Here is a 24,360-nt window from a genome sequence, read left to right on the forward strand (position 1 = left end):
TATACTGAAATGCTTGAGTTTCTCTGCCCTAAGTAAAACACTGGCAAGTTTTGACAGAAATATGACTGAATACCTTATTTTAACTCAGTTTTGTGGTGTTCAAAAAGAATAATTTATCCGCTGATGAGTTTTTTGACCTTAAGATGTGCTTATATTCTTTTCTAACTCATCTTATGTCATCGAGTAAAAAACTAGGAAGGTCAAAAGACATTTTTTTTTTTAACCTTCCTGTGTTCTTCCATTAGCATTTCAGGTTCTCTTTTTTTTATTTCAATTTTCTTTCTCTCTCAGGGAGAGATGCCAACAGTGTCAAAGACAGCATAGGCAAGGGTGGAAGGAGGAGGAGAATATCTGTTACACCAGAATCAAGGAGCTTAAAATAAATCTCTGGCAAACAACCAAAGAGGGATGAATAAATATTCATATTATGCATGAGTAGACAGCCTAAAAAATATGAAATTCTGACGGGTGCCCATAGGGCTGTGTATTAACATGCTGTTGTTAGAACTGGTGAACCTTGGTGGTTTTCCGAACCAGGGAGATTGTGGTTTCTGTTTGTTCTGTTGGTTGTTGCTAAATGAGATCCGCTCTGGCCTCCGAGACCTGGAATCTTGCAAACTTGCATGTACAGTTTGACCTTTAAATTAAAAAGCAGGATTGAATTTGTAAGGATAGAGAAGAATCCCACAGACAGTGTTCAGAGCTATGTAAAACACGGTATGTGTTTACATGTGGTATATAAATACTAATTTTCCATTTTCTTTTTCTATTTTTCTTGTACTTGGGCTAAATGTGCAATTCACCCAACACACAAAAAGACTATAGACTTTCACAGTACTGGGAGATTAATTGACAAATGGTGTAAACAGGTGTACACTGTGCAACATGAGTTTATTTTTATTTAATGCAGTGATATAAATTGGCTAATATTGCAGCAGCTCTGAAATAGGAAGATAATTTCAAGACATTGCAATAAAAGCTCTGAATATCAGAAGTGCAAGGAGAGGCTCCTGGCACTAACATCCCAGCTTGTGCAATGACTTAAGACCCAAGTGAAGTTTCTCTGGCAGCATTAGGTATGGAAGAAGCAGCAAAAACAAGCTAATGACAGGAATGCAGACGGTAATAGCGTATCACCACCGTTTCTTTCACAGGATGAGAAAATCCTTGTCATGCAGCTTGTTTCCCAGCAGACACACTGAGTATCTTGATGAGCCCATGGCCAGCTTTGCTTTTGTAATGGGGGTGTATGGATCGTGGCACCCACTGTACACACGTGTGGCTACTCCTCAAACATCTACTTTCCTTTTGGCTGTGTACTGAGCTATAAATATATATCTATTTATATATTTTTTATAAAAATATATATATAAATCTAATCATTCAGCTTGACTCTGCAGCCTGTAGCTTCGTGGTGGGGTCCTTTGTAATTCCCAAGGAGGCAGCAGCGACGTGTCGCGCTCCGGCAGCTGAGCTGTTGCAGAGGCGAGCGGGGTGCTGCTGCCTGGGTACTGGGAGTTGTGCGTTAGGGAACCGGCCTCGGAGGAGCCATGGCAGGGATTGTCCTGCAGCAGAGATGCTCTTGGGTTTCAAAGCATTCCAGCCTGCCAGAACCAGCTTTTTGTACCACTTATTATCCAGTTGCTTTGATTGCAGACCAGGATAACCCAGTCCTTTCCAGTCCCCTTATCTCTGTGGTCTAATGGACAGAAGCAGTGTATGAATGCTTGGTAGAGTCTGTAAGTTTTTGTTCTTGTTGGGAAGTACAGCAATTCCAGTCACATTCCTGCATCTCAGACAAGGGCAAGTTCCAGTGACTTTATTTGCCTGTTTCATTATGATGCACCTTTAACATTTCCCTACTGCCATTAGCTTGTCTCGTTTGCGCTACCATGGGAGGGCTTAAGGCTGTAAAAGCAAGAGAACTTTTGTTCGCTGGTATCCATAGCACTTCAGCAGAAAAAGAATACAAAGATAATGTCAGTAGGTTATTTTTTCCTCACACTTGAATAGACTGATAGTTTTGATTCTGTCCAGCACAGTGATCCAAATTATCTTTTATAAAATTGCATATTTTCCATTCCGAGCCTATTCCTTTGTGTGAATGTTGAATTGGTGTATTGCATTTAAAATTGAAACGATTGATTAAATACTGCAAATTCAGGTCCATTATCAGGTAACTTTTCAGAGACTTCAAATGTTATTGCCTTTAAACCTGCAATTTTTACTGTGTTATTGTAGTCCCTTCAATGTAGCTGGGCTCATGGTTCAGGGACAGCGATGTGCCAGTCGGCGTGGACACAGTCTTCACGCACTGTAAAAACAGCGTTGGTGGGATGCAATGGCCTTCCCAGCCCATCTTGCCATCTGTGGTTGTCTCTGTTTTGACATCATTTGATCAGTATTGAACTATGTTCTTCAGGAAATGTGCTGTGCTCGCCTCATATCCATGGGGCTAGGGTGGATTTATACTACTCTGAATTGTCTTAGTAGATAAGGAATAACCATCTTTTCGTCTTCAGAGATTCTGAATATTATGCTGCCCATAAAGAAGTGAAAAGAGTTTAGTTCTCCAGCTCCACAGGTATGCACCAGTGGAGAGACATGGCTCTCTAATGACTGACCATCTGTCTGCTATTGCATGTTTCAGAAGTTTTGTTTTGAACGTGGCTGATAATGCACGGTGCAGGCTTCCTTCAAGTCATTTGTGGCTTAATTTCCACATAATACCATAAGCTGGTATGTGATAACGAGCACACATGCAATCAAACAGAATTGCTTATGCCTCCTTTTCTATTTGTGCATAATGTTCTTTGGTTGGGCTGAGGTGACTTTGATACCTTCATACCCATCAGCCTTCTGAAGCTGAACGGTGCAGAGGCTGGGCACAGATGTGCCTGCACCAACAGTGCTCGTCATGAAACACTGGCTATTGAATTTCACAGCAATGGAATTTCAATCACTTGTAGTTCTTTTTACCTTTGAAGACCTCATTATAAACCCCCATAATTGCTTTAAAGATGACTTGGTATAACACGTTCAATTTGATTTTTTTTTTTTTTAATGTATTATTTGTTTATAAGCTTAAAAGTCCAGGCGGACTTTTAAACTAATCCCATTTTTACATTATAGTAGTCTAAAAAATAAAACTCATAAAATAGAGAGATCAAACTCATACAGAAAATCATACAGTCTGAATGATCCCTCATGGGTTTTCAGAGGATTATTTTACTCTTTTGGAAATGTTTACATATTATCACACTTCGGATTTTTTCAGCTGGATATTCATAAATAAACTGAATCCAGAGTGAATATCCAGGGTGTTATCATCAAGTTCTAGACCACAGTTGTGTGTTCCGTACAAAATTATTTCCACCATTGGGATGGTTTATGTGTCTATTTATGTCTTGTTTTATACTTAGATAATTTATTTCATTTATCACAGACACTGATTCTGCATAACAGAGTTAGAATTGCTGACTACGTTCTTCAGCATCTGCTTTGGCTTCCGTGCCAGCTTTAAATCTAACGCTACAGCCATTTGCACTACTGAGATCAGCAAGTGCTGGACTTGCCTACAACTAAGCTACTTCTCATAGTGCCATTACAGATTCCACCAATAAAAAAGGTGGTGTTCAGTAAACCTGATCTTTGTCTTAGTCAAAAATCCATAGACATTTCTTGAAATATATCTATGTAGTTCTGCAGCGGTGTTGGGTACATTAACAAAGTCTTTCCTTGTTAGGGTGCACTCTGAATGGGTCTGGCTGCAGAGGAACTGTGCACTGGTTTTACTGGGCAGTTATATGAAATGCTAATCTTTCAGCAAAGAGTGTCTGTATTTTTGTGGGTGTCCTTTTTTTTGTTGGGTTGTTTTTTGGGTTTTTTTAAATCAGTGAATACAAATAACTGTCACGCTGTGAATTTTACCAGCTGTTTTCAACTATGTCACGACTGCTTTGGAGTAACTGGAATATCAATTGCTTGGGGGTGGGTGGGTTCACTTTTTTTCCTAGGATGGAGAGTAAACCATACATTAAGATGCTAGGTTTTTTACATTAACCAAGGCAAAAATGCAGCCGATACTTCGATCTGTTGACCCGTTTAAGCACAATTTACATTACCAGAAATCCTCTCTATACCTCCCTGATTTTTCCTGCATCAGATGCATTGCTGCTTCTTTTCTTATATGGAAAGCTGTTCCAGAAAACTATTGCAGGCATTTTCCGTACCATCTGTCCATATGTCATGGGTTTACTGGTTAGTCATTTTGCAACATGAATAGCCTCTCTGTCACTCTTTCTGAGGTCTGTCTTGATCAGCAGTGTCTAAGGTCATGCAAGGTCTTTATTTTTCTTTCCTCACAGTTCAATTCAATCTAATTTAAATTCATGTTGGTAATGCCTCAGCTCTTAAGAAAGGACCTGGTTAAATGACACCTGGTGTTGAAAGCACAAAATATAATTTTAAAAAGAGAGGCAGAGTATAAAGTAGTAATCCCAGAGCAGCACTTTAGTGCTGTCCATATTTTATGGGCTTTTTATAATTATACTGGATAGCACACAAGATGTGTGTTCAACTGGTATCAAAGCCAAGATCTTCTACATGTGCCAAAGACATAGAACTCTGAAAAAGTCAGAAGAACTTTTTGATTGTTAAAGAATTTTTTTAGTAGTGGCCAGATATAGTTTGTCTATGTAGTCCAGACATCAATGAATATTCCTTATCAGGTGTAATATGTTGGTTTTTAAAATTTCAAGGAGAAAGCATCAGTTTAGAAGGCAAACTCTTGTTCTACAGGGTTTCATAGGCAAAAAAAAAGGTTAGAGAGAGCCATAGAGATATGTAAGCACTGATGTATTCTTGAGTATCACAGAATCAAGATCACCCAGTCCAACCATTAACCTCACACTGACCGTTCCCGACTACACCAGATCCCTCAGCGCTATGTCAGTGCAACTCTTAAACCCCTCCAGGGATGGGGACTCCACCACTGCCCTGGGCAGCCCATTCCAACGCCCAACTACCCCTTCTGGAAATAAATGCTTCCTGATATCCAGTCTAAACCTTCCCTGGCACAACTTGAGGCCATTCCCTCTTGTCCTATTGCTTGTTACTTCGTTAAAGAGACTCATCCCCAGCTCTCTGCAGCCTCCTTTCAGGTAGCTGTAGAGGGCGATGAGGTCTCCCCTCAGCCTCCTCTTCTCCAGACTAAACGCCCCCAGTTCCCTCAGCCGCTCCCCATACGATCAAATATTTTATAGTTTCAGGCAACTGACATGTTTATTTCCAACTGCAAACCACAGGCAGAGTTACATGATGCCTCCCCACATTTCCTTCTGCAGCTGTAAGGAGCTCACCTTTGTGTTTCAGAGCTGGCAGGTGCATCTCCTCTGCACATGTTACACCTGAGTCTGGTAAACATTTGTTTTTTCTCACAGCTCTGTTCAGGTGAGAGCCCAAGGTCATCAGAAAAATCTATTCATGCCCAAAGCACCCCAGGGTAGATGAAATAGCTGTGTATCATGTCAGCATTCCCATTTTTCTGACAGTTAATTGAAGTGAAAAGGTTGTAATTATTCTAATGGAAGTGACAAAACAAGAAGCAGACGCCTCATCTGCCATCAAGCCTTCCCTAAAACCACCCTTTCTCAGGTCTGCTCAAACTCACCTTTTGCTCTTGATTTCCTTAATGTGAACTTGTTCAAACACGACAGCCATGGACTGTTGGCTGCACTGTGCTCGGGAGGGTCCAAGACTTTGCTCAGACATCAGTGAGGACCGTAGCAAGTGTCAGAGGGACTAGCCCATGGCGGGGCATTTCCACTGGTGCTTTTGGGTACATGTCATAACACAGGTTTGTGGTTGAACCATTGAGTGAGACTTAACTCAAAACTGTTTGTGAATGGCACTGCAAGAGCTGTCGGTTTCTTATTTGGGAGAGAAAAAATTAGGTCAGCTGCTAAGGACAAAACCAGTCCAAAATGGCAAAGAAACATGTAAATGAAATAAGCTGTAAAATACCAATGGTTTGCTCTTAGGACTAGTTGAATGAAGTAAGTTAGGGCTTTTTTCTTGTAAGCACTTACTGATCATAACAAATAAAACTTGTAAACATAATACAACTGTTAAGCTTCATTAAATTTGCAGCAGACAATTAATTTTTTTTTTTCAGGCAATTCAAAGGGTCTTCTGTAGTACTGATTCAGTTTAATTGAACATATTACCACAAGCAGACAATAAGAAATATATTGAAGATATCCATCTGGCTTGCCCTGAAAACCTTGTGCGTTTCGTTTCCTGTGGCTGTCACAGGCCTTACTAATTGCCTCATTTTGGCTGTTTTACAATCAGTGTGATTTAGCCATTAATGTGATAAAAGTCATCTTGGTGAAGAGCTTGATATTAAAAAGCATAGATCTCCAGCCTATCTCTCTTGCTGATTTTGGACTTATCTCTAGCATTATTAGAGTTATATTTTTAAAAGCAGCAATACAAATATATTGACTCTTACGGAGCAGCCTCTCCAGGTACGTTGCCTATCTGATTCTGATGTAGAGTGCCAGTCAGCGTGAGATATTTGCTCTGGATCATGGTAAATGCAGCAAATTCTTCCCCGCACTTCCCTCCCCACCACCTTCTCCTTTCTCCTCTGTGTCCCTCCAATCCTCAGTCACCTTCAGGAACATCAGGGGTCTTAAAACTGATAACTGCACAGGTAAATAAGGAAGTCAAGACAAAAGCGAGTGACTGGTGCTTATAAACATAGCTGATTCAGCACATAATGTGGAAAAAAACCCTTTTTTTAAAAAAATAGTTTAACTATTATGTTTGTATACCCCATAGGGGGGAAAAAAAATATTTTTGTTCCGTATTTTCTCTTAAACCCACAATTGCCAGATCAGCATTACTGCAACCTCTCCTGCCAAAAAAAAAAAAAAAAAAAAAAAAAAAAAAAAAAAAAAAAAGTTTAGAATAACTTTAAAAGCTCAGCACTTTTGTTTTAGGAATTTTCTTGTCCTCTCCCAAAAAAGCAAGAGGTTCAGGAGTTCTCAATCATCCATACAAGATTGGGTTGTTTAGCTCATCATTGAAGATCAAATCCATACATCAGCTGAAAGAGGAGATGACCTATGGGTTAAACACAGACTCTTAATGAGACGAAAGAAGATTAATTATCACTTTTCATCAACGTGCTTCAATTTATTTTAACATATCATTTCAGAAAGGTTAAAATATTTTTCAGTTTTTGGATACAAATGAACATAGTTGAAACCACAGATCAAGGACTTCTGATAGATATTTTAATCAAAATAAATGTAGTGTGATTATATATGTGTGTGTATGTTTCTGTATATGATTGTGTACAAAACATAAGCAACAAACTATTTTATCCAATAGTTAATTTCATAAGTGAAGAAGATTAGCCGGAGTTTGTTGACTGGAAATTACTATCAGACTGGGGGCAGTTACAAATTTGTAAGAAAGGGAATGTGTTTGACTTAACGTTTTCCACCCATTTCCCTTGCTGTTGTGGAGGATTGCTTTAGCTCTCAGAAAAGAGCTCCTACGAGAAGTAGGGAGAGCTGAGGTCTGTAGGACGAGCCAGCATGGTACAACCCAGTTAAGGAGGCAGTACTGCCACGCAGAGCAAGCCAGAAGGGTGTTGAAGGCAGTAAATGAGTCGGAGGCAGCCCAGCAGATTGACCTCAGCCACGCCAGCCGCTCTGGCACTTAACAGTTCGTGCTGCTGGCTCTGCACACCTACGGGCTACCTAGGAAGAAAGGAGTCCAATGGGCTTGGATAGCAGGGGCCATGTCTCAGTTCCTGCAGCTTTGTGTGTCTTACTGGAGTTACCAGGAATTTCTGACAGCGGAATATCTGTCTCCTCAAGCTTTTAGTTTCATGGAACTTTTTTGATTTCTAGAAAATTAAACATGACAGTTGTACTGCTGTGGGATGTAATTCCATGTCTCTTCTTTGCTCAAGAAGATCTTATAAATCTACCTACAATACACGTTATCCAAAGGAGGATATGTACAGTTTGTCCTTTTCCAAAGCATGCAGTGGGATGAACTTCCAGACATGAGCTTCCACAATTCTTGGGTAAATTATGGCCATACTCTTAAGAGAAAACTGAGATCATTGTAGCGTGCGGTCCTGTTGTGGAAGATGGGAGCAGGTCTCCCTAGAACCGCTCCTCTCCACACCAAAGTCGTTCTGTCTGACTGTGCAGTTAGGGTTAGGGGAGGTGATGATCTAAACATAGCATGCATTGAGAAAGCAACTGCCGATCTCTGTTTCGGGTAAAGATGAAGGAAGCAGTATGGGAGAATAAAGGGGGATGGTGATAATGACTCCCTTAGGATAAGAACTTTATATCCTTGAAAATAGTGACTAAGAACAGACTGGCCTGAAGGCTATGTTTTTAACATCAAAGATACAGAGGAAATGTTTAGAGAGCACATTTCTGTTGTAGGAGGAAAAAGTGTAAGAGTGTTGAAGAAAAGAAACTGGGACAGTACTTGGGGAAATATCAGTCCTTTTGTGTATTTTCTCAGAAGCATTTTTGGAAGCAGCTTAGCAGAACCAAACTTCTGAGGTTTTTGAGCTGTTGTGACTTTTTCTTCCTGAGCCTAGCTGGATTGCACAGGTTACTCGAAGTTGCTTATCGGAAAATAATAGCCAAGTGGCACATAGATAAAGACCAGGAGTGATGGGATCTGACACATCAGAGAGGAACTAAAGCACTGCTGAATGATGACGAGGTAGTGCTTGCAATATTAGGGACTCCTGGGACCTGAATTTCCCCTCTTCTAATGCAACTTAAGTAAGATTATGAGCAATCCCATCAAAGTTAATATGGAAACTAGAGTCTCTTGTCTTAATCCAAAAATTGTGATGGCAGGGAGAATTTAATATCAGGCACCACTGGAATAAGTTAAATTCTAGGTGTGGTGTATCACAGTGCTCAAGCCAGTCATTTAGGAACATGACATAATACCAATGTTCATGACTCAAAAGCAGGTTGACTCTGAAATACAGAAGTTTTCTCATTGAAATGACTTGCCATGGCTTGGGTTGCTTCTCTCTTTCTCTCTGTGTCACACGCACATTTGGAATATTAATTTTGCTTTCATGGCTTTTAAGAGTATCGTGAAGAACTAGTGATCAAAGTTGGATGTTTTAGTACTGTGTTTTCTTCTATCTTCTTTATTAATATTTCCCAATAGTAATCTTTATCAGAGTTTATTTAGAAAGTTAGCAGTATTTCACTGGTAAAAATTTCCTTTAGTGTCTTAAGCACACAGTAGAAGGTCTCTGTAAAAATCCAAGCCTGAATCCATTAGTCCTGGTAACTAAACTGTTTGGTGCAGTTGACGGTGAACGTCGTTCCCTGGGAGAAATGTTGTAGGCTGTGACTGAAGCCCTAGCAAAGCTGCGTGCTCAGGCACAAAGTTGTTCATCGCTGAAACTAGGCTGAAAGGAGCGATGGTAGCACTGACATGCTATTTGTTCCTCCTCTGTGTGTGTATATTTGCAAGTTGGATCGATTCTTTTTTTGAAATTATTTACATAAGAATAACTTGTGGCTAATTTGAAGTAAAATGCCATGTAACAGGGGAAATGTCAGGGACACTTTTTAATGATGCTCTGTGTTGTATATTTATTCAGTAAAGTAGGAACTGGGGATTCTGAGCAAGTTATAATGACGGAATGGTCTGGCAGGTTGTTATTTTTATTTCACATGTGATTCTGCCTCCATCCTGCCCCTTCCTTTAACCTCAGTACCAGGGCTCAACCAGTGAGAGAGCAAAACAGTAGCACATCCCTTGGAAAATGGGTTTGTCTTCTCGATGTGTCACTAATTAATTGGAACATGGAGACGAGTCCCTTCCTTGTAAGCGAACACAGGACATTGAGAGACCATCTCGCCTTCGCCAGGAAACAAATTAGACCTTTGTGGCCCAGGAAATTTTTTTTCAAGGCCTTTTTTGCTGGTTCTGTTCTTACTTAATCTGTTCAGAAATGGGTGTTTGGACTTCATTCTTGCCTGTGGTAGCATGGAAGTCTCAACAGGGTTTCAAGAAAAAGTTAATCTTAAATAAAAAATATCTGCTGTGCACAGTGGTATAAGAAGATGAACAAGTTTATAATGAAGGTCTTATTTCCATTCTATAGGCTGGGCAAATAAGGCAGCAGGGACTTCTAATGACTTGCTTGAGCTCACACAGAAAGTAAGGAGGAAAGCTCATTTTAGTCCTTCTCACTCCAAGGTCTGTGCCCATGCTGGCCATCAACTCACAGAACAGCCTTGCTCTTCACTCTGTACCCTTCCTCCCCTTTTGCTTATCTAATTTTATTTTTGATGGAAATCTGTTAAGCTTAATTGCTCGCATTCGATTGTGATTTAGAGTCTAAATATTCAAACCAGTGTTTAACAGGCTGGCTCCCATGCTGTGCTGCCCCTAGCAGGAGCCACGTGCCAGCCTGTGGGTCTGGATGTGCTCCCTCTGCAAATACCTCTGAAGAGAGCTAATAAACCCCCACTCTCTTGCTCATCCACTCCCTGTTGCCTGATTCAGTTCTTCGGATACTTGTAAATTCCTGAGGTTTGTAGCTGAGTTTGTACAAGTGTTATTGAGCTGTCTTCATTTGACTTAAACTTGCAGGTACTTTTTGATGTTGTATAAGTTGGCCTGAACAGACTTAAATTTTTCTGTTATTTACATGTAGAACTTGAATAAGAATTCAGCATTAGAATTATTAATTAGGGGCATCAACTTTCTATTTGAAATGAGATTTTATTTAAACAGTTATTTCAATTTTGGTTTAAAATTATGTTAAATGGAAGAAAACTGGATGCTGTGGCAGCAATAATTTTTTTCTGTTTAGTTTATAAAAAGTTTGACCTTTTTATTTGAGGTTGATCTTTTGAGCTGACCTGACAAGGTTTTTTTGAAACTGGAAATAATTTTTTTAAGTTATTTGCATAATTGATTGCCCTACCTGCATGCAGATTGTCATGTCTCGTCCTGCCCACTGCATAACAACTTCTTAATTATGTCTTGTTTTCTGGATGTCATTTCCTGAGGCAGTAGAGAAATGCCCAGATTTCTTTTTAGTGTAGATTGTAAATAGCTTGGGAATTTTATATCTTTCTGTTGTGTGGTAGAGTCATTTCACTATGGGAGCTATTTGTGAGAACTTCTACTAATTATATGCTAATTATAAAATAGTAGGAGCAGATGCTGCTTTAGAGAAATACTTTGGTTGAAGGCATTCACAGGACGGGTACAGCAACCCACCCAGCAGATAAACCATTGTAATAACAGCAGGAGATAGACACTCCACAGTGAAAATGGAGGTGGTCGTTTTTCCTAATGACAGATAGCCATGAGTTCCAGTGGGAAACTCTCTGTGCTGTTCCTGGGTCTTTATATTGAGTTTTGTGTTCCAGTGGAGTTTCAGACTCTTTAATAAACGAATACATTTGGTGCTTACTAAAATTAATGAATCATGATAGCCTGCTTTCTGTCAAGAAATTTCTTTTATTTTTTTCTAATCTGCCAAGAGGTAGAGGGAGGAAGGGCAAAAAGGAACTGTACATTAGAAATGAGGAAAGTTAGAGTAAGGCAGTAAGTCCTGGTTGCCCATTAGAGCTCAACAGCACAGATCCACCAGACCTGTGGCTTAAGACATCTGGAAGCAGCAAAGAACCTGCTGGACCAGGATGGATTTGTATTTTAAAAGTAGGGTTGAGAAGAGTAAAACTGCTAAATGGCAGAAGTTTGTCTCTGGAATCACCCTGGGTGCTGTTTTCATTTAAGAATGAGCATATATTCAGTAGGTCCCAGTTCTTTGCCTCCATAAGCAAGAAAGTCTCAGTTGGAGAAAATCAATGACAATGATTTAGCAAGGACAAAACTCTCCTGTTCTTTTGTGGACGTAAGAGTTTTTCCCATCCATGCACAGTAATCCCTCAGGATACACTGGTCAAACCAAGTTAGTAATGGAAATATTCAGTATATTTTGCTGATGTGCAGCGTAGAGCTGGTAATTTCAAATACAACTATTAGTTCTGATCCCTAAGATGTTTCTAAGTGCTGGCCTTTATGAAGTCTCTCCAGTCACTGTCCATAAAACAGGTTCTACAAGGGTCAGGCAATGAAGTTTGCAAAGCATGCAAAAAATTGCTATGTGTTCTAAATCGTATTAATTTTGAGAACCAAGATGTATTGTGTCTTCCTGCAAATTGCATTATTGTATAAAATGATATTTACACACATACCCGTATTACAGAATGTAGGTAGATTTTACTAACTCTGGGTAAATATATTGATAGAGCAGATTAGTGAAAAGGTTTCTTTTCACCAAGTTAAAACATATTGACAACGAAGTAGAATAATATTAAATTTGCCTGTTTTCTTAATATTAATGTAATAGTAAAAAGTTTTCCTTTTTCAGAGGTATCAGTAGGTGCTGCCATCTAGTTCCCCTTAGCGATGCGAATGGCGATGCACTCGCTGCATTCACACCAGGTACTTGGAAAGATGAATGTGTCTTGGGCTGCTTGATAAATGACCTGTATGCCGGGACTAGCTTATCCCAAGATACTCGTGACACATGCAAGACTTGATCTGGGTGACGTTAAGGATGGTTAAGCTATGGATCATTCGCTGGGAAGCTGGAGAGTCCAGCTAGTGATTTTCATGCTGTTCTGTAAACTTGACAGCTCAAGAGGCATCTGCTCCTAATGACTCTTAATTTGGGATCTATTCTGGCATGTCAGAACGTCTTGGTCCTGGTGAGGAGGGTGTAATTAATAGAGATAGAACTTGGATAGGAGAGACCTAAAACATATACTGTGCTATAAAATTGCAGTGCCAGTCACTGCATAATTTTGCAGTTTGAATGCCTGCATATCATATGATTGCTGCTCTGCTTATTTTTTAAAAATTGTTTATTTACGGTCATTACTATTCAAAACATATTGAAAAGTGCCATAAATCAACCGTCTCAGCAGGCTGAACTATTCAAAGGGGCAAAATGCTGTTGGCCAGTGTGTACATGGGCTGCACAGCAAACTGCATGGCATTACATTTGCACAATTGCCCGTGGCTTGTGTTACAAGAACGGTGATTGATCCTTAAGTGACTTACAATTTATCAACGATTAGATATGATTTCTCCTGTATCTGATTAACCTTCTCTGTAAGATGGCCATTCATTTTTTAAATGACAGTAGATTATTCCATACTTGAAAAGACGGATATCAGCTAGTTGCAATCAATAGCCCACAAAAGGTGACACCTTGAATTCACCGAGTTATCTGTAAAGTGTGTCACAAACAGTTCAATCGTTTGTCAAATACACCGATTTCATTTAAGGCAGCTCTGAAGTGAAGTGGCTTCTATTTTAGTCTGAAATGCAAAGAGATAGAGAAGGGATGTTTGTGTTTTGTAGTGTAATCAGGCACTGTTGCATGCTGCTGTAAAGAGCAAGTACAGATTTTTATGAGTGACAGATTTGATTGTCATTTCCAGACCCCATTACATATTATTTTCTTTGTCACAATTGTATGGAGAGAGCTTGATTCGATAAGATTGCATTGCACTAAGTAAAATGGAGGTTAAAATGAAGTATTGTGCCCTCTTGTTATTTAAGTAACACTCTCTGTACTCTCAGTGGAGTGGATATATTTTCATATATTTTGTCTTTGAATTTGCTATAATGGCACATCCCTCCCCAGTATCCTTTGATGCAATTCCATTCTTAATGTGTTTTCAGATTTAAATTAACCTTCATTTATTATTCAGCCACACAAAGAATGCATATTTGAGTATGCAGAAATGCAATCCCTTGATTGACTGCCTGGTCCCTGTCTGGGAAGTGGGAGGCATTAATTCCTGGGAGGGAGACTCTTACATCAAGTTTAGACAGTTTTCAATCTGTGGGAAGCTCTTTTTCAATGTCAGTTTAAGAAATATGTTAATAACTTGTACCTCGACTGCAGTTCTGCTCTGAATGAAGCTGAGAAGGAAACTGCCGTTCTTAAAAGAGAATCTTCAGCAGCTGGCTGGACAGGTTACTTAGGAGTGCAGTCACAAGGAACATCTAAACTCTCCTCTTAAAAAAACTTTGTCCACACTAACAGAAAACAGAGGCTTCCTAAGAGAAAGGGGCTCATGTGACATGCTGAAGCGCCTATCTAAAAATAATTGCATGTCCCCCACGCTGCTGTGGTTCTGATGTGGCAAGATTTAAGCCAAGTGGACTGCTAGATAAAGATCCTCTTTCAGGGAAGCAATTTTAGCCTGTCCTAAATGCCCAGCTCAACTGTGTGTATTGCTGAATCAGAGTCTCCGCTCTTCCAGGAAAGGTCAGATGTTCCACCCTTCTTTCCTTAATCCCCGTTAAATACATGGCCATGTATCACTACCTTCATTGCCAAAAATCTGTGCTGCCTGATTACATGGAAAGATCTAGACCACTAACCACATACATTTCTAAAATTAGAGAAGTGACTTTAGTCGCAGGCCTAAATTCCCTTTTATTAAGATTATATTTTATTAGGCTGAACTACCCTAGTACACACCAGAGGATACTGTAAATGCTGCAAAATTTTCTGTTAAGAAACATGCCTTATAAATCAGTTACTTGTCTTGAAAAAGCTTGTGTATAATAGCTGATTATATGAAAAAGAAGAGATATATTAATATGAGGCATGTGTCTGTTCCTGAAACATATATGTGTTTCATCACAGCTCACATCTGTGATATTGTAAAGGCCAAATATTGTAAACACTTTCCCCATTTCTTTTTAATCTTAATTTTGGCCATGCCCCATAAGGTAATCAAACAATCTATTAAGATAGCTGTAGTTTGCTGTATTAATTCATACTATGTGTTTAGTTATTCACCGGCTATTAATCTTTTTAGTTCAGGGCTGTATTTTCCTCTCTTCAGCATTTCTCATATCGTCCAACGGTGCCCAGAGCACTAAAACCTCCCAGAAGTTTAGCTGGTCGAGTCTCAGATGATTTTGACTTTATGGTCTTGGATAAATGTTTCATTCACAAATAGAAGAGATGGAAAGATTAGAGCACATTGGAGTATTCATGTATTGGACTTTGATTTTTTGGTTGCTCATAGAAAACAGATGATTCTACCTCCAAGATTGATTTTTATTATCTCCAGACATGATTTGCCTTGAAATCTGTACAATAATGTAAAATGTCATTGCAAATACTGGACATTGATCTGCAATGCATTTATTAAGTCCTTCTGATAAAAACCAAAATGAAAATGGTAAACGTGCTGGTATTCCAAAATGAGAAAAAGTGAGTCCCAAATGTTCCAGTTACAGTTTATCTACAAGAAAAAAAAATATTTTTAAATCTTGTACATGAAATTATTTATGCAGATAAGGAAAAAATGTAGTTGGATCTTTAACGTTGTAACACTAATGGCTGTTAAAGACAATTAGGTAATTAGACAGTTAATCAAACTTGAAAGTACTGCTTATCTGCCTAGGTCCACATAAGGAGTATCAGCAACGTGAATGGAAATTCAGCCTGAGGAAAGCAGTGCTCTGTCCGTTTTCTCTCGCATTGGATGCAGCCCTGTGTGCTTGGCATCGCTTGCCTTTGTCTTAGCTGCTTGTTTGAAGCATCTGGTAATTGAACATAAACTCTTGCACTTGAGCATTCATGCCTGAACCTGAAATTACCTTGTCATCCACCCTGGCTTTCATTAAACAACTAACAGATGCCCTGGCATGCTCCTATCACACTACATGATGCAGAGAGTCAGAGCCTCATATGCTGAAATGGCTTTGGTCTGTATGGTCTCCTCTGGTCCAGCCTGGAATAAACGTCCTCCTCCCCGCGTGCTGCAGCACCCACTCCGGCCATCACACATCTGAGCTGCTCACTGCTGTTTAACTCAGACATGCCCTCTGAGTATAATAGGTGGGATAACAATATTTCTTATGTATTTGAAGAAAACGTACATATCCTTCAGCAAAAACAAACACTGCTTGGGGTTTTTTTTCCCATTTAAAGAACCAGACAATGCTCATTCTGTCCGTAAGCAGCTGTTACAGTTTTTACCAGCTGATGTGTCCATTTGCAATACTTTCCCCTCCAAAGCAACGAATATTTACAACAGACTTTTCCTATTTAGGCAAAAGAGTAAAAGGAGAGGGATATCTACTGCAGGCCTTCAGTGGAGGGTCTTTTACAAGATTTCCATTACTTGCATTAACCAAACCTAGCGGCATGAAAGAGCAAACAAATCTTGAATAAAGTGATAATGGGCAAGGCTGGAAGAAGAACGGAAGGAATAAGCTTTTTCAAAGCCTTGGAAAACTTCCCATATAAGTAGAACAGTCTGAAGGCACTGTTAAGTTTTGGGGGGGAGATCTGATTTTTTCAGGTTTTTTACCCTGGGTAAATATGTCAAAGCCAGAGTATTCTCTTCTCTTCATTCTTCTTCGACCTCCTCCTCTATGCCAGGATAGATGTCTAAATAAGCATTTAAGTATTAGTTGCTCAGGTTTCAGAAAACAGCGTTGGAAATGTTGACATTATCTCCTTCTTTTTAATCTCTCTGAGATGCTCAGTTCCACAGATTTAAGGCCAACAACAGGAGCCTATATCTCCTGAGCATGTTATAGTTCAGTCCTTTATTATAGTAAAATACTTTAGCAGTCAGGGCTGGCAAAGCATATCTCATTGTTACTAAGCACTCTGGTAACCTTAAATGGAAGGCACTGCAGTTATTAGCATCGCTGAATCCCGTCCCAGCGGAGCGAAGCACACATCCTCCACAATGAGCAAAATTGGAAATGAACACATTTGGAAACAGGATGCCACATAGCCATCGAATGCAGACAGGTCTGCCTGCCTCTAGGTGGAAAAAACCCTTCGGTCAGTTGAAATCTTTCTGAGGGGCACAATATATGTGACATCACTTCTTGCTTTGCCCTGGTCCTTTTGTATTATTCAAAAGATATTCATGTGCTCTGGACTGACCTATTTTTCTAAAAAAAAAAAAAAAAAAAAAAAAAAAAAAAAAAAAAAAAAAAAAAAAAAAGGCATCATATCTGTCAGTCTCTGATTCGTTTTATGTAACGTATGTCGTGCCACTGTAGATTGTGTCCCTTCGACATGTCCTCCAGATCAATATGACACAACATAGCACACCATGAGCTACAACAAGCAAACACAGCAATGCAAAGCTGTTTACACTAAACAAGTAATCCTTCCTAATGGAAACCCAATCAATAGAAAATCAGGGTGGGATGGTTTCTTTAGATTGGATAATTGTTACCCTCAGACCGTACCCACAGATTCTGCAGCCTGCTGGTTTGCAGCTCAGAAATGCATCACAGCTTCCCGAAATGAGACGCAAAACGCAGGCGGCACTCACAGCTAATGACGGGTTCCCTTTAGCGGGGGCTGAGGGACAAATTTCAACCTTCCTACAGATGGGAAGTGCTGCTCAGCTCTCTTTCTTCTAACAAACTGAAAGCCAGCAAGAAAACTTTGTTAAAATCTCTTGTAATATAAACCAAATACATGAAATCATTCAGAAATACACCAAATTCTCTGCAATATGCTGCAGCAGTGAAACTAAGGGATGTAATGCAGGACAAAAATAGGTAAGAAAATCTCAGATGGCCTCAGTGCATGACACTGGTGAGGCTGGGGCTGATGGTGGTGCTGTCCAGAGCTGTCCTGTGCAGCAGTGCGGGTCTGCTCCAGCTGAGGACCATCCCCGGGAGCTTTCACACTGCTCAAACCATCTCCGCTCTGGCGACAAGCTGCAAGCTGAGCCGCTCCGTGAGCTGCCAGCCTGGCTGGCATGCAAGGAAAACTGCACATGGAACAAAACCAGTGCTGCTTCTGTCACACAAAGCGCGCTTCTGAAAATGCCAGCATGGAAGGAAGGCTGAGAGGGAGCTCTCCTGCTTCCCCGAGCCTTCAGTGACACCTACAGACAAAGCACCAACCCCTCCGCAGAGGTGACAGCCCAGCACAGGCCTTGCTCCTGCTCCTCTGCAGGAGAGGTCTCCTCTTTCTCTGTAGCAAAGCCAAGGTCGATGTAAACTTGCTCACGTCTGCTGTCACCATGTTTGCCATACCTACAAGACATTCATTGAATGCATTTGCGTGTACAGTGTAGATATTTTTTTCCCTCGCTGTTTGCTATTTGAGACTAAAAACCAGATAATTTTACCTCTTTTATGACAGAGGGCTTTTCATCCCCTGAGAGCATTCCCATTGGCATGCAATATTCACTTATTTCTCCTCTAAAAAGTTCTCAGAAATGCTGGATGAACTTTTTCAGAGCTGACCTGGAACAATTTTTCTCATTTTTTGTCTGTTCTTTCTGAAGGAGAGCTGGGAAGTGCCAGGCACCGCTTCCCTCCGTGAAGGGCTCATAAACTTGCAGCTGTACAGGTGGACATTCCTAATAGAAATTTTTACCCTTTGATCTGTAACTGAATCTTTTGGTCTCATTTTCAAAACCATCTCAAAATGCACCAGCCTGCTCCAAAGGAAAATATCAGCTCAAAATATCACCAAAATTGCAATTTTATTTTAATTAACTGTTCTTGACATCTAAGGAAAATAACCTGCACTCAGAGGGGACAGGACAGTAACGGAGCATTAAGATCAGCTCTCCTGTACTATCTGTCTCCCTAGATTCCCTCTTGCCTTGCAAGTGGACAGTAAATAAATGAGTAGCTAGCTCAGAAAAAAAAAAAATAAAAATCATTGTGGGTTTCTTTTTATTTTTGACTTGGATTCTAACCAGCACAATTTTGGAATCATTAAAGCACTTGCCATAATATAAAAAGTGCCTGAAGTTACAGGTTTTGAAAATGCAAATCTAATAATTTTGATTACCACTTGGCTGTGTATCGCCAAGGTGTGCCTACACTCCGCTGCCCTCAATTGAGTTTTGCATTTGCTGCTCCGCTAGGGTTATTAAAGGGGGGGAGGGGATGGTTTTGGTTTTCAGCTTTCCCAGTCCTTGAGAAGAGATGGGTAAGCGTTCTCCTTGGGGCGATTTGTAAAGCGCATGGCTGGGGCTCTGGCTCCTGCTGCCCATGGTTTGGGTCAGAGCCCTCCCCGCGTGTCGTTTGTCGCCAGGCTGTGTGAGCTGTCCCCGTAACCTGCTGTGTTCTGCTATTAGCTTGCAATGCTGCTTGACGTGACTGGATTGAAACCTGGGGGCCTGATTTTTGGAGGCACCAGGCACTTGAAGTTCCTACGGCGCCCACAGGAGCTGTGCTAAACTGCTCTGGACAGCAGGTCTTTAGCAAACACCCATGTTTCATTCTTCATATGTTTATAAACTGAGTTGCTGCAGGAAGACTCAGATTTTTGGTGCGGACTTCTGGCCTCTTGCAGAAAGCGCTGTGGAGGTGAGGGTTAGCTGCAGTGAAATCTTGGTGCTGACACTTCGTAAGGACGGCAGCTTACACGGATCATTGCAGGACTCGTGTAGGAGAGCTCAGGGCTTTGTAGGAGGCACCCATTTTATCTCAGAGTCAAGTCCTTCATAAATATTTCATACGGGCTTTGAACAGGGCAGGGGATGAACTTCTGATACTGAAAGAAATTTCAGTAAGTGATTCTGTGCCCAAGCCCCACTGCAGGTGCGGACATTTCTGTAGTATCCTGAGCGTGGGATTCTCTGGGTCTTTTTGAGTTTCAGTAGTAGAAACCCCAAGTGACTGTAAAATCCTGACACATCAGTTAAACAAAACCAATGTCATAAGTCTAGGCAATAATTAAACATTATTTTAGTAAAATGCACTTACACTGCTTATTCCTGAGAACTTCCCAATGCCTTGTATTAATTATAATAGTTAAGTCTCACAACACCTACTGTGGTTCTGCTAAGAGTTACTCTTATTTTGTTAGAAGTGAAACCAAAATATAGATGAATTAAATTTGTCTGAGATAATACAGCCAAGAACCTGATCTGAAGCCTATAGAGTCAGCAATGAAATCTTTTTCACCGCCTCCTGTTCACTTGCGCTAAGGTCTTTGAAAACCCAGGAACAGCTTTGCATCCCCTGAACTTCAGTGAGTAGTTCTGCGTAGTGCATGTCTTTGTTGGTTTATCCTTATTATTTTAGCAGAGAATTAAGCAGTTGGCCAACAGTCTCTGGAAGAAGTAGTTAAGATTTTGGTTTCATATACCACAGAATAAATAATGCTCATAGTTTTTTAGCATGACAGGTGTACAGAATAGACTTTTGAAATAAGCAAAAATATCTATCTGTGTATGATTTTCAAACTTTTTGTCTCATTGTTAAGCAATATTTTTCTCCTTTTCATGTCCTCTGAGGCCCAGTAGAAAAAAAAAAAATTGTGTTTTTGTCAACAGAAATGAAAGACAAATGTTAACTTGAGAGACATAGGGAATTCACAGGAAGGATAAGGAACTGGAGTCTGCATAATGTGCCAAGGTTTATTGTTCTGTGGCACCATTTGCTTGTACTGAACAACTGAAGTAACAAATAAACAATTAAACCAGTAGTAAAGGCTCCGCGTGGGCTCCAGCTGTGAACAAGGGATTAGCCCTGAAGGACAAGGTGGAGCTGGTATGTGCTGCTGCCCATATTTAACAGACAGAACTTGCTACATCACAGACCCACAGGTTTGGGGACTTTCCTTTGGAAGTGTTGTGATTTGGACAATGCCTTTTCCCACCTTTCTTCTGCTTCACCTGCCCAAATACTTGCTCAGTTCTTGTTTAATAGATCGGTGACATCTCATGTAAGACCAGAATTCCTAAAAAGTGAATCAGTCTGACCCAAACCAGCTGCACTTCAGGCAGAGGAGTTACTACACTCAGAGCCACATCTTACCCCAAAGCCCCTCTGGCTGACATTACTTCAGGACTTAGCTTATTGGAGCAGAGGTTTGGTTTCCATGGTGTGAAAGGTTTGGTTGGTGTGACTCATCATTTATATTTATTCTTTGTGGGGGCCCTCCTCACACAAAGAAAACTACCTGGATTTAAAATGTAAAACTATCCATCAAACAGAGAACAAGGCCAGTATTCTACAAGCACCAAGTTTTCAATAGACATAACATACAACAGTAATGTTAGCCTAATCTTTCCCTTTCCAGGTCTGAGCAGATATCACTCGTGTTTTCAATATACGCTTCTTCCTTTCAGTTTTGGAGATTTTACATTAAGGGAGTTTTCTTAAACCAAAATTTAATTTGCAAACAGCATAACAGTTGTTTTGGTAACCATGGTGAGCAATGTATGACTGTGAAACAAATCTTTGATGTAAGAAGGTTAAAATAAAATAATCTCTGATCTCCAAGATTTTTCAAAAATTTTAACCAAGCCTTTCAGATCTGCTCCACACTTTCCCAGCCTTTTATTCTCCTTATTCATCAGGATGGTGGCTAGAAGAGGATTACGGAGGATTTATTAATAGTGTTTCAATACAACAAATACAGAAAGGTATTGGAGGATAAAATCAAAGATGTGATAGTTCTACTTGTCGCATTAAGGATCTTCCTAAGTGATCGCTGCAAATTTCTCAAGTTCTGCCGGCAATGCTGCAGTCATGGTAGACTGCTTAGGATCTCTCCATTTCTCAGGAGGACAGGATTAATGCATTTTTTCCCCTTTTGTTTTCTTTGTTGTTTGTAGATCCAACACGGGTTATGGTGTCACCTTTCAGCATGGATGTCACTGTTGGAGAAAGCATTGTATTGCCTTGCCAGGTATCTCATGATCACTCACTAGATATCATGTTTACCTGGTCATTTAACGGACACCTGATAGACTTTGATAAAGATGGGGATCACTTTGAAAGAGTTGGAGGGGTAAGTATTAATACTAAAGCAATTTCCTCACAGAAATAAAAGTAGGTAACATAGAAATGGGCTGCTAATAGAAGGAATGGACTTGACTAAGTTAATATTAGGAAATGTTATCTTGTGTCTTATAGACTGAGAGATTAACATTGCTGGTATACTACTTCATTATACTTGGTGTAGAATTGTTACGATTTCTTAATGTTATCTCTTAAATCTGCTCACATGAACGATGCGTTCACATTGCAGCATGATGTATGTCAGAAGACCTATAACAGGTGTTCTCATTGCAAAAAAATGCATTCTCATTCGAGAAAGAAGTTCATAATAGTTTCACTCTGGCTGTAACAGTAAAAGAAATGTAATATATAACAACTGCAGAACTTTGTATTTATACAGAAAATAGCAGGAAGTCAGAGGATATCCTCAAATTTGTTCAGGCAGTGTTTGTTGGCATGTTTATCTGTCTCTATCTGTGTCCTCCTCTTGTGACCTCAATGCTCAGAATAAGTATTTTTGCTCTACACAAAACAACCTGCATAGTATTACACACATCATTGACCATCAGAGATGACATTTCTTCTCGTTGTTATCTGTGCTCGTTTCCTGGCAATGTCACACTGGTGTCTTTGGGTTGGTTATTTGTTTATGGGAAACCCAGTCAGTACCCACTCACAATGCAGACTTTTGCAATGCCCAGAGAATTGTTTATTTGAAGGTTGAAAAGATCATGTTCCTGGAAATCCAATAGCTAGGAGAAGAGCCAGGTGTGAAATGGTGGTTAGACTGCCCATTCAATACAGCCCTGGCCACCGCTGTCGCTCAAAACCACGATCAAGTGGCAGGAATGGGGAAGAAATGTAGTGAAGGTAGGAATTTTCCTACTTTCCTTCATTAGGAGAAAATCTGCTTGGGCCATTTGCCACTTCCTGCATCTCCAGAGAGGTTTAGGACCAGAGAGCCCACAGCAAGGTAAGGGTGCCCGTGATGAAGGGTGCCCGTGATGAAGCGTGCCCATGATGGTCCTTCCCTGCTTGATTTTCTCTGCTTTTACCTCAGTTGCAAAGGGCAGGTTGTTTCAGCTTTTCTAGTAGTTTTAGATTTCCTGAAGATGTTGTGGCATGAATTTTGGGAATCAAAGGGGATCGGTGCTATAGGAGGAACCTCAGGATGCCGTTCTGTTAGAAAGGGGTTTCACATGAGGAGGTGGCATGTCTGTCAGACCTACGCCAGCTTCTCATGCCATTCTTCTGAGTAATCTCCAAGTAATTATTACTAAAAGAGGAGCAGCAATTTCACAGGCTGGGTCTGAAAAATAGGTTAAAAGTTTGCTTTCATTTGTAACCATAATGTTTTCCTTCAAAATTCAGATTTAATCTAATTTGGCCTGTTGTGTATTAGGCAGGACTTGGGGAGTTTAATTTCTATTTGCAATATGTTTTCTCATCCTTCCTGATGAATTTTTTCCACTTTTGTTGGGTGAAAGTAGCAAGAAAAAGAAGTCAAGAAATGCAACAAATTTTCAGCAGAGGTAGAAAACTGGAAATGGTTTTGCATGTTGGTCTAAGGGAGGTTTTAGAGAGATGTGTGCTCCACTGAGTTTGAGGCAGGCTGGTAGCCCGTGTTTACATTTGTCAGAACTGAAATTTAATGCTGAAATGAAAAGGAAATGCAATTTACAAACCTTGCTGTTATCCCTAAAAAAATCATTAAAAGATGAACTTAAGAGATTGATGCCTAGGGCACACATCAACAGTGATGGCTCTTCCCAGTGACTGTGCCCGATTGGCCTGCAAAGCTAAAATTACAAACTTTATTAATATTTTTCAGTCTGAAAGCCACAATCACAAGGTTGCCCTGAGATTTCTAATGAATCGAATGCTTTGTGTCTGGAGAAGAATTCAGAGAGTTTTCAGCTTCCTATACATACAGAAACATAATTAGTTCTATTCAACAGTTAATCAGACATGCACTTGGCATTTGGAAAACAAATTAGCACTGTTAGGTGATGCAAGTTTTCCTCAGAGAGTGCTGTTCTCATGATCTTTAGCACAAAAATGCCGGGCAATCAAAATGCTGGCCCTAATACAAAGCTGTGAAACTATTGCAGATGTCTCATAATTTGGGCTGGTTTTCACTTCTGAAATAGATGTAGGCAGAACTTGGGCATCGGAATACCAGAGAGGCTATAAATTGGGTATCCAGAGAGATAAAGGAGGAATCAGAGCGAACCTGCCCTACATAAGCTTTGTCACATTGTTTTAATGGGGAAACTGCTTAACGAACCCAAACCAGGCTCCCCTGCCCCTTGTAGGAGCCATAATTTTAGAAATGCTCCTGCTCTTATCTTCAAGGCAGACTCACATAATTTTAATAGGCCACGGCTTGCATTACTAATGTTTTCATCAGCTAGTGTAAAGTAAATCCATTAGTCACAGTGTCCTTCATGTGATAATGATGTTTAGCGCTCATTAAAAAGTAATTGTAACCACTTT

At 40.1% G+C, this 24,360-nt stretch overlaps 1 protein-coding gene across 4 annotated transcripts in view; it reads left to right on the forward strand.

Moving 5' to 3' along the window:
* Positions 1-24,360, forward strand: part of CNTN4 (contactin 4) — a 299,396-nt gene that overhangs the window by 261,489 nt on the left and 13,547 nt on the right. For all 4 annotated transcript variants that reach the window (XM_026857402.1, XM_026857405.1, XM_026857404.1 and 1 more), the window contains exon 13: positions 21,699-21,874. In XM_026857402.1, coding sequence (XP_026713203.1) covers positions 21,699-21,874 — 176 coding nt within the window. The remainder of the gene's footprint in view (positions 1-21,698; positions 21,875-24,360) is intronic.

This window comes from Athene cunicularia (genome assembly GCF_003259725.1).
Source record: "Athene cunicularia isolate RWA chromosome 12 unlocalized genomic scaffold, athCun1 chr12_part1, whole genome shotgun sequence".
In the NCBI taxonomy this organism is placed as follows: Eukaryota; Metazoa; Chordata; class Aves; order Strigiformes; family Strigidae; genus Athene; species Athene cunicularia.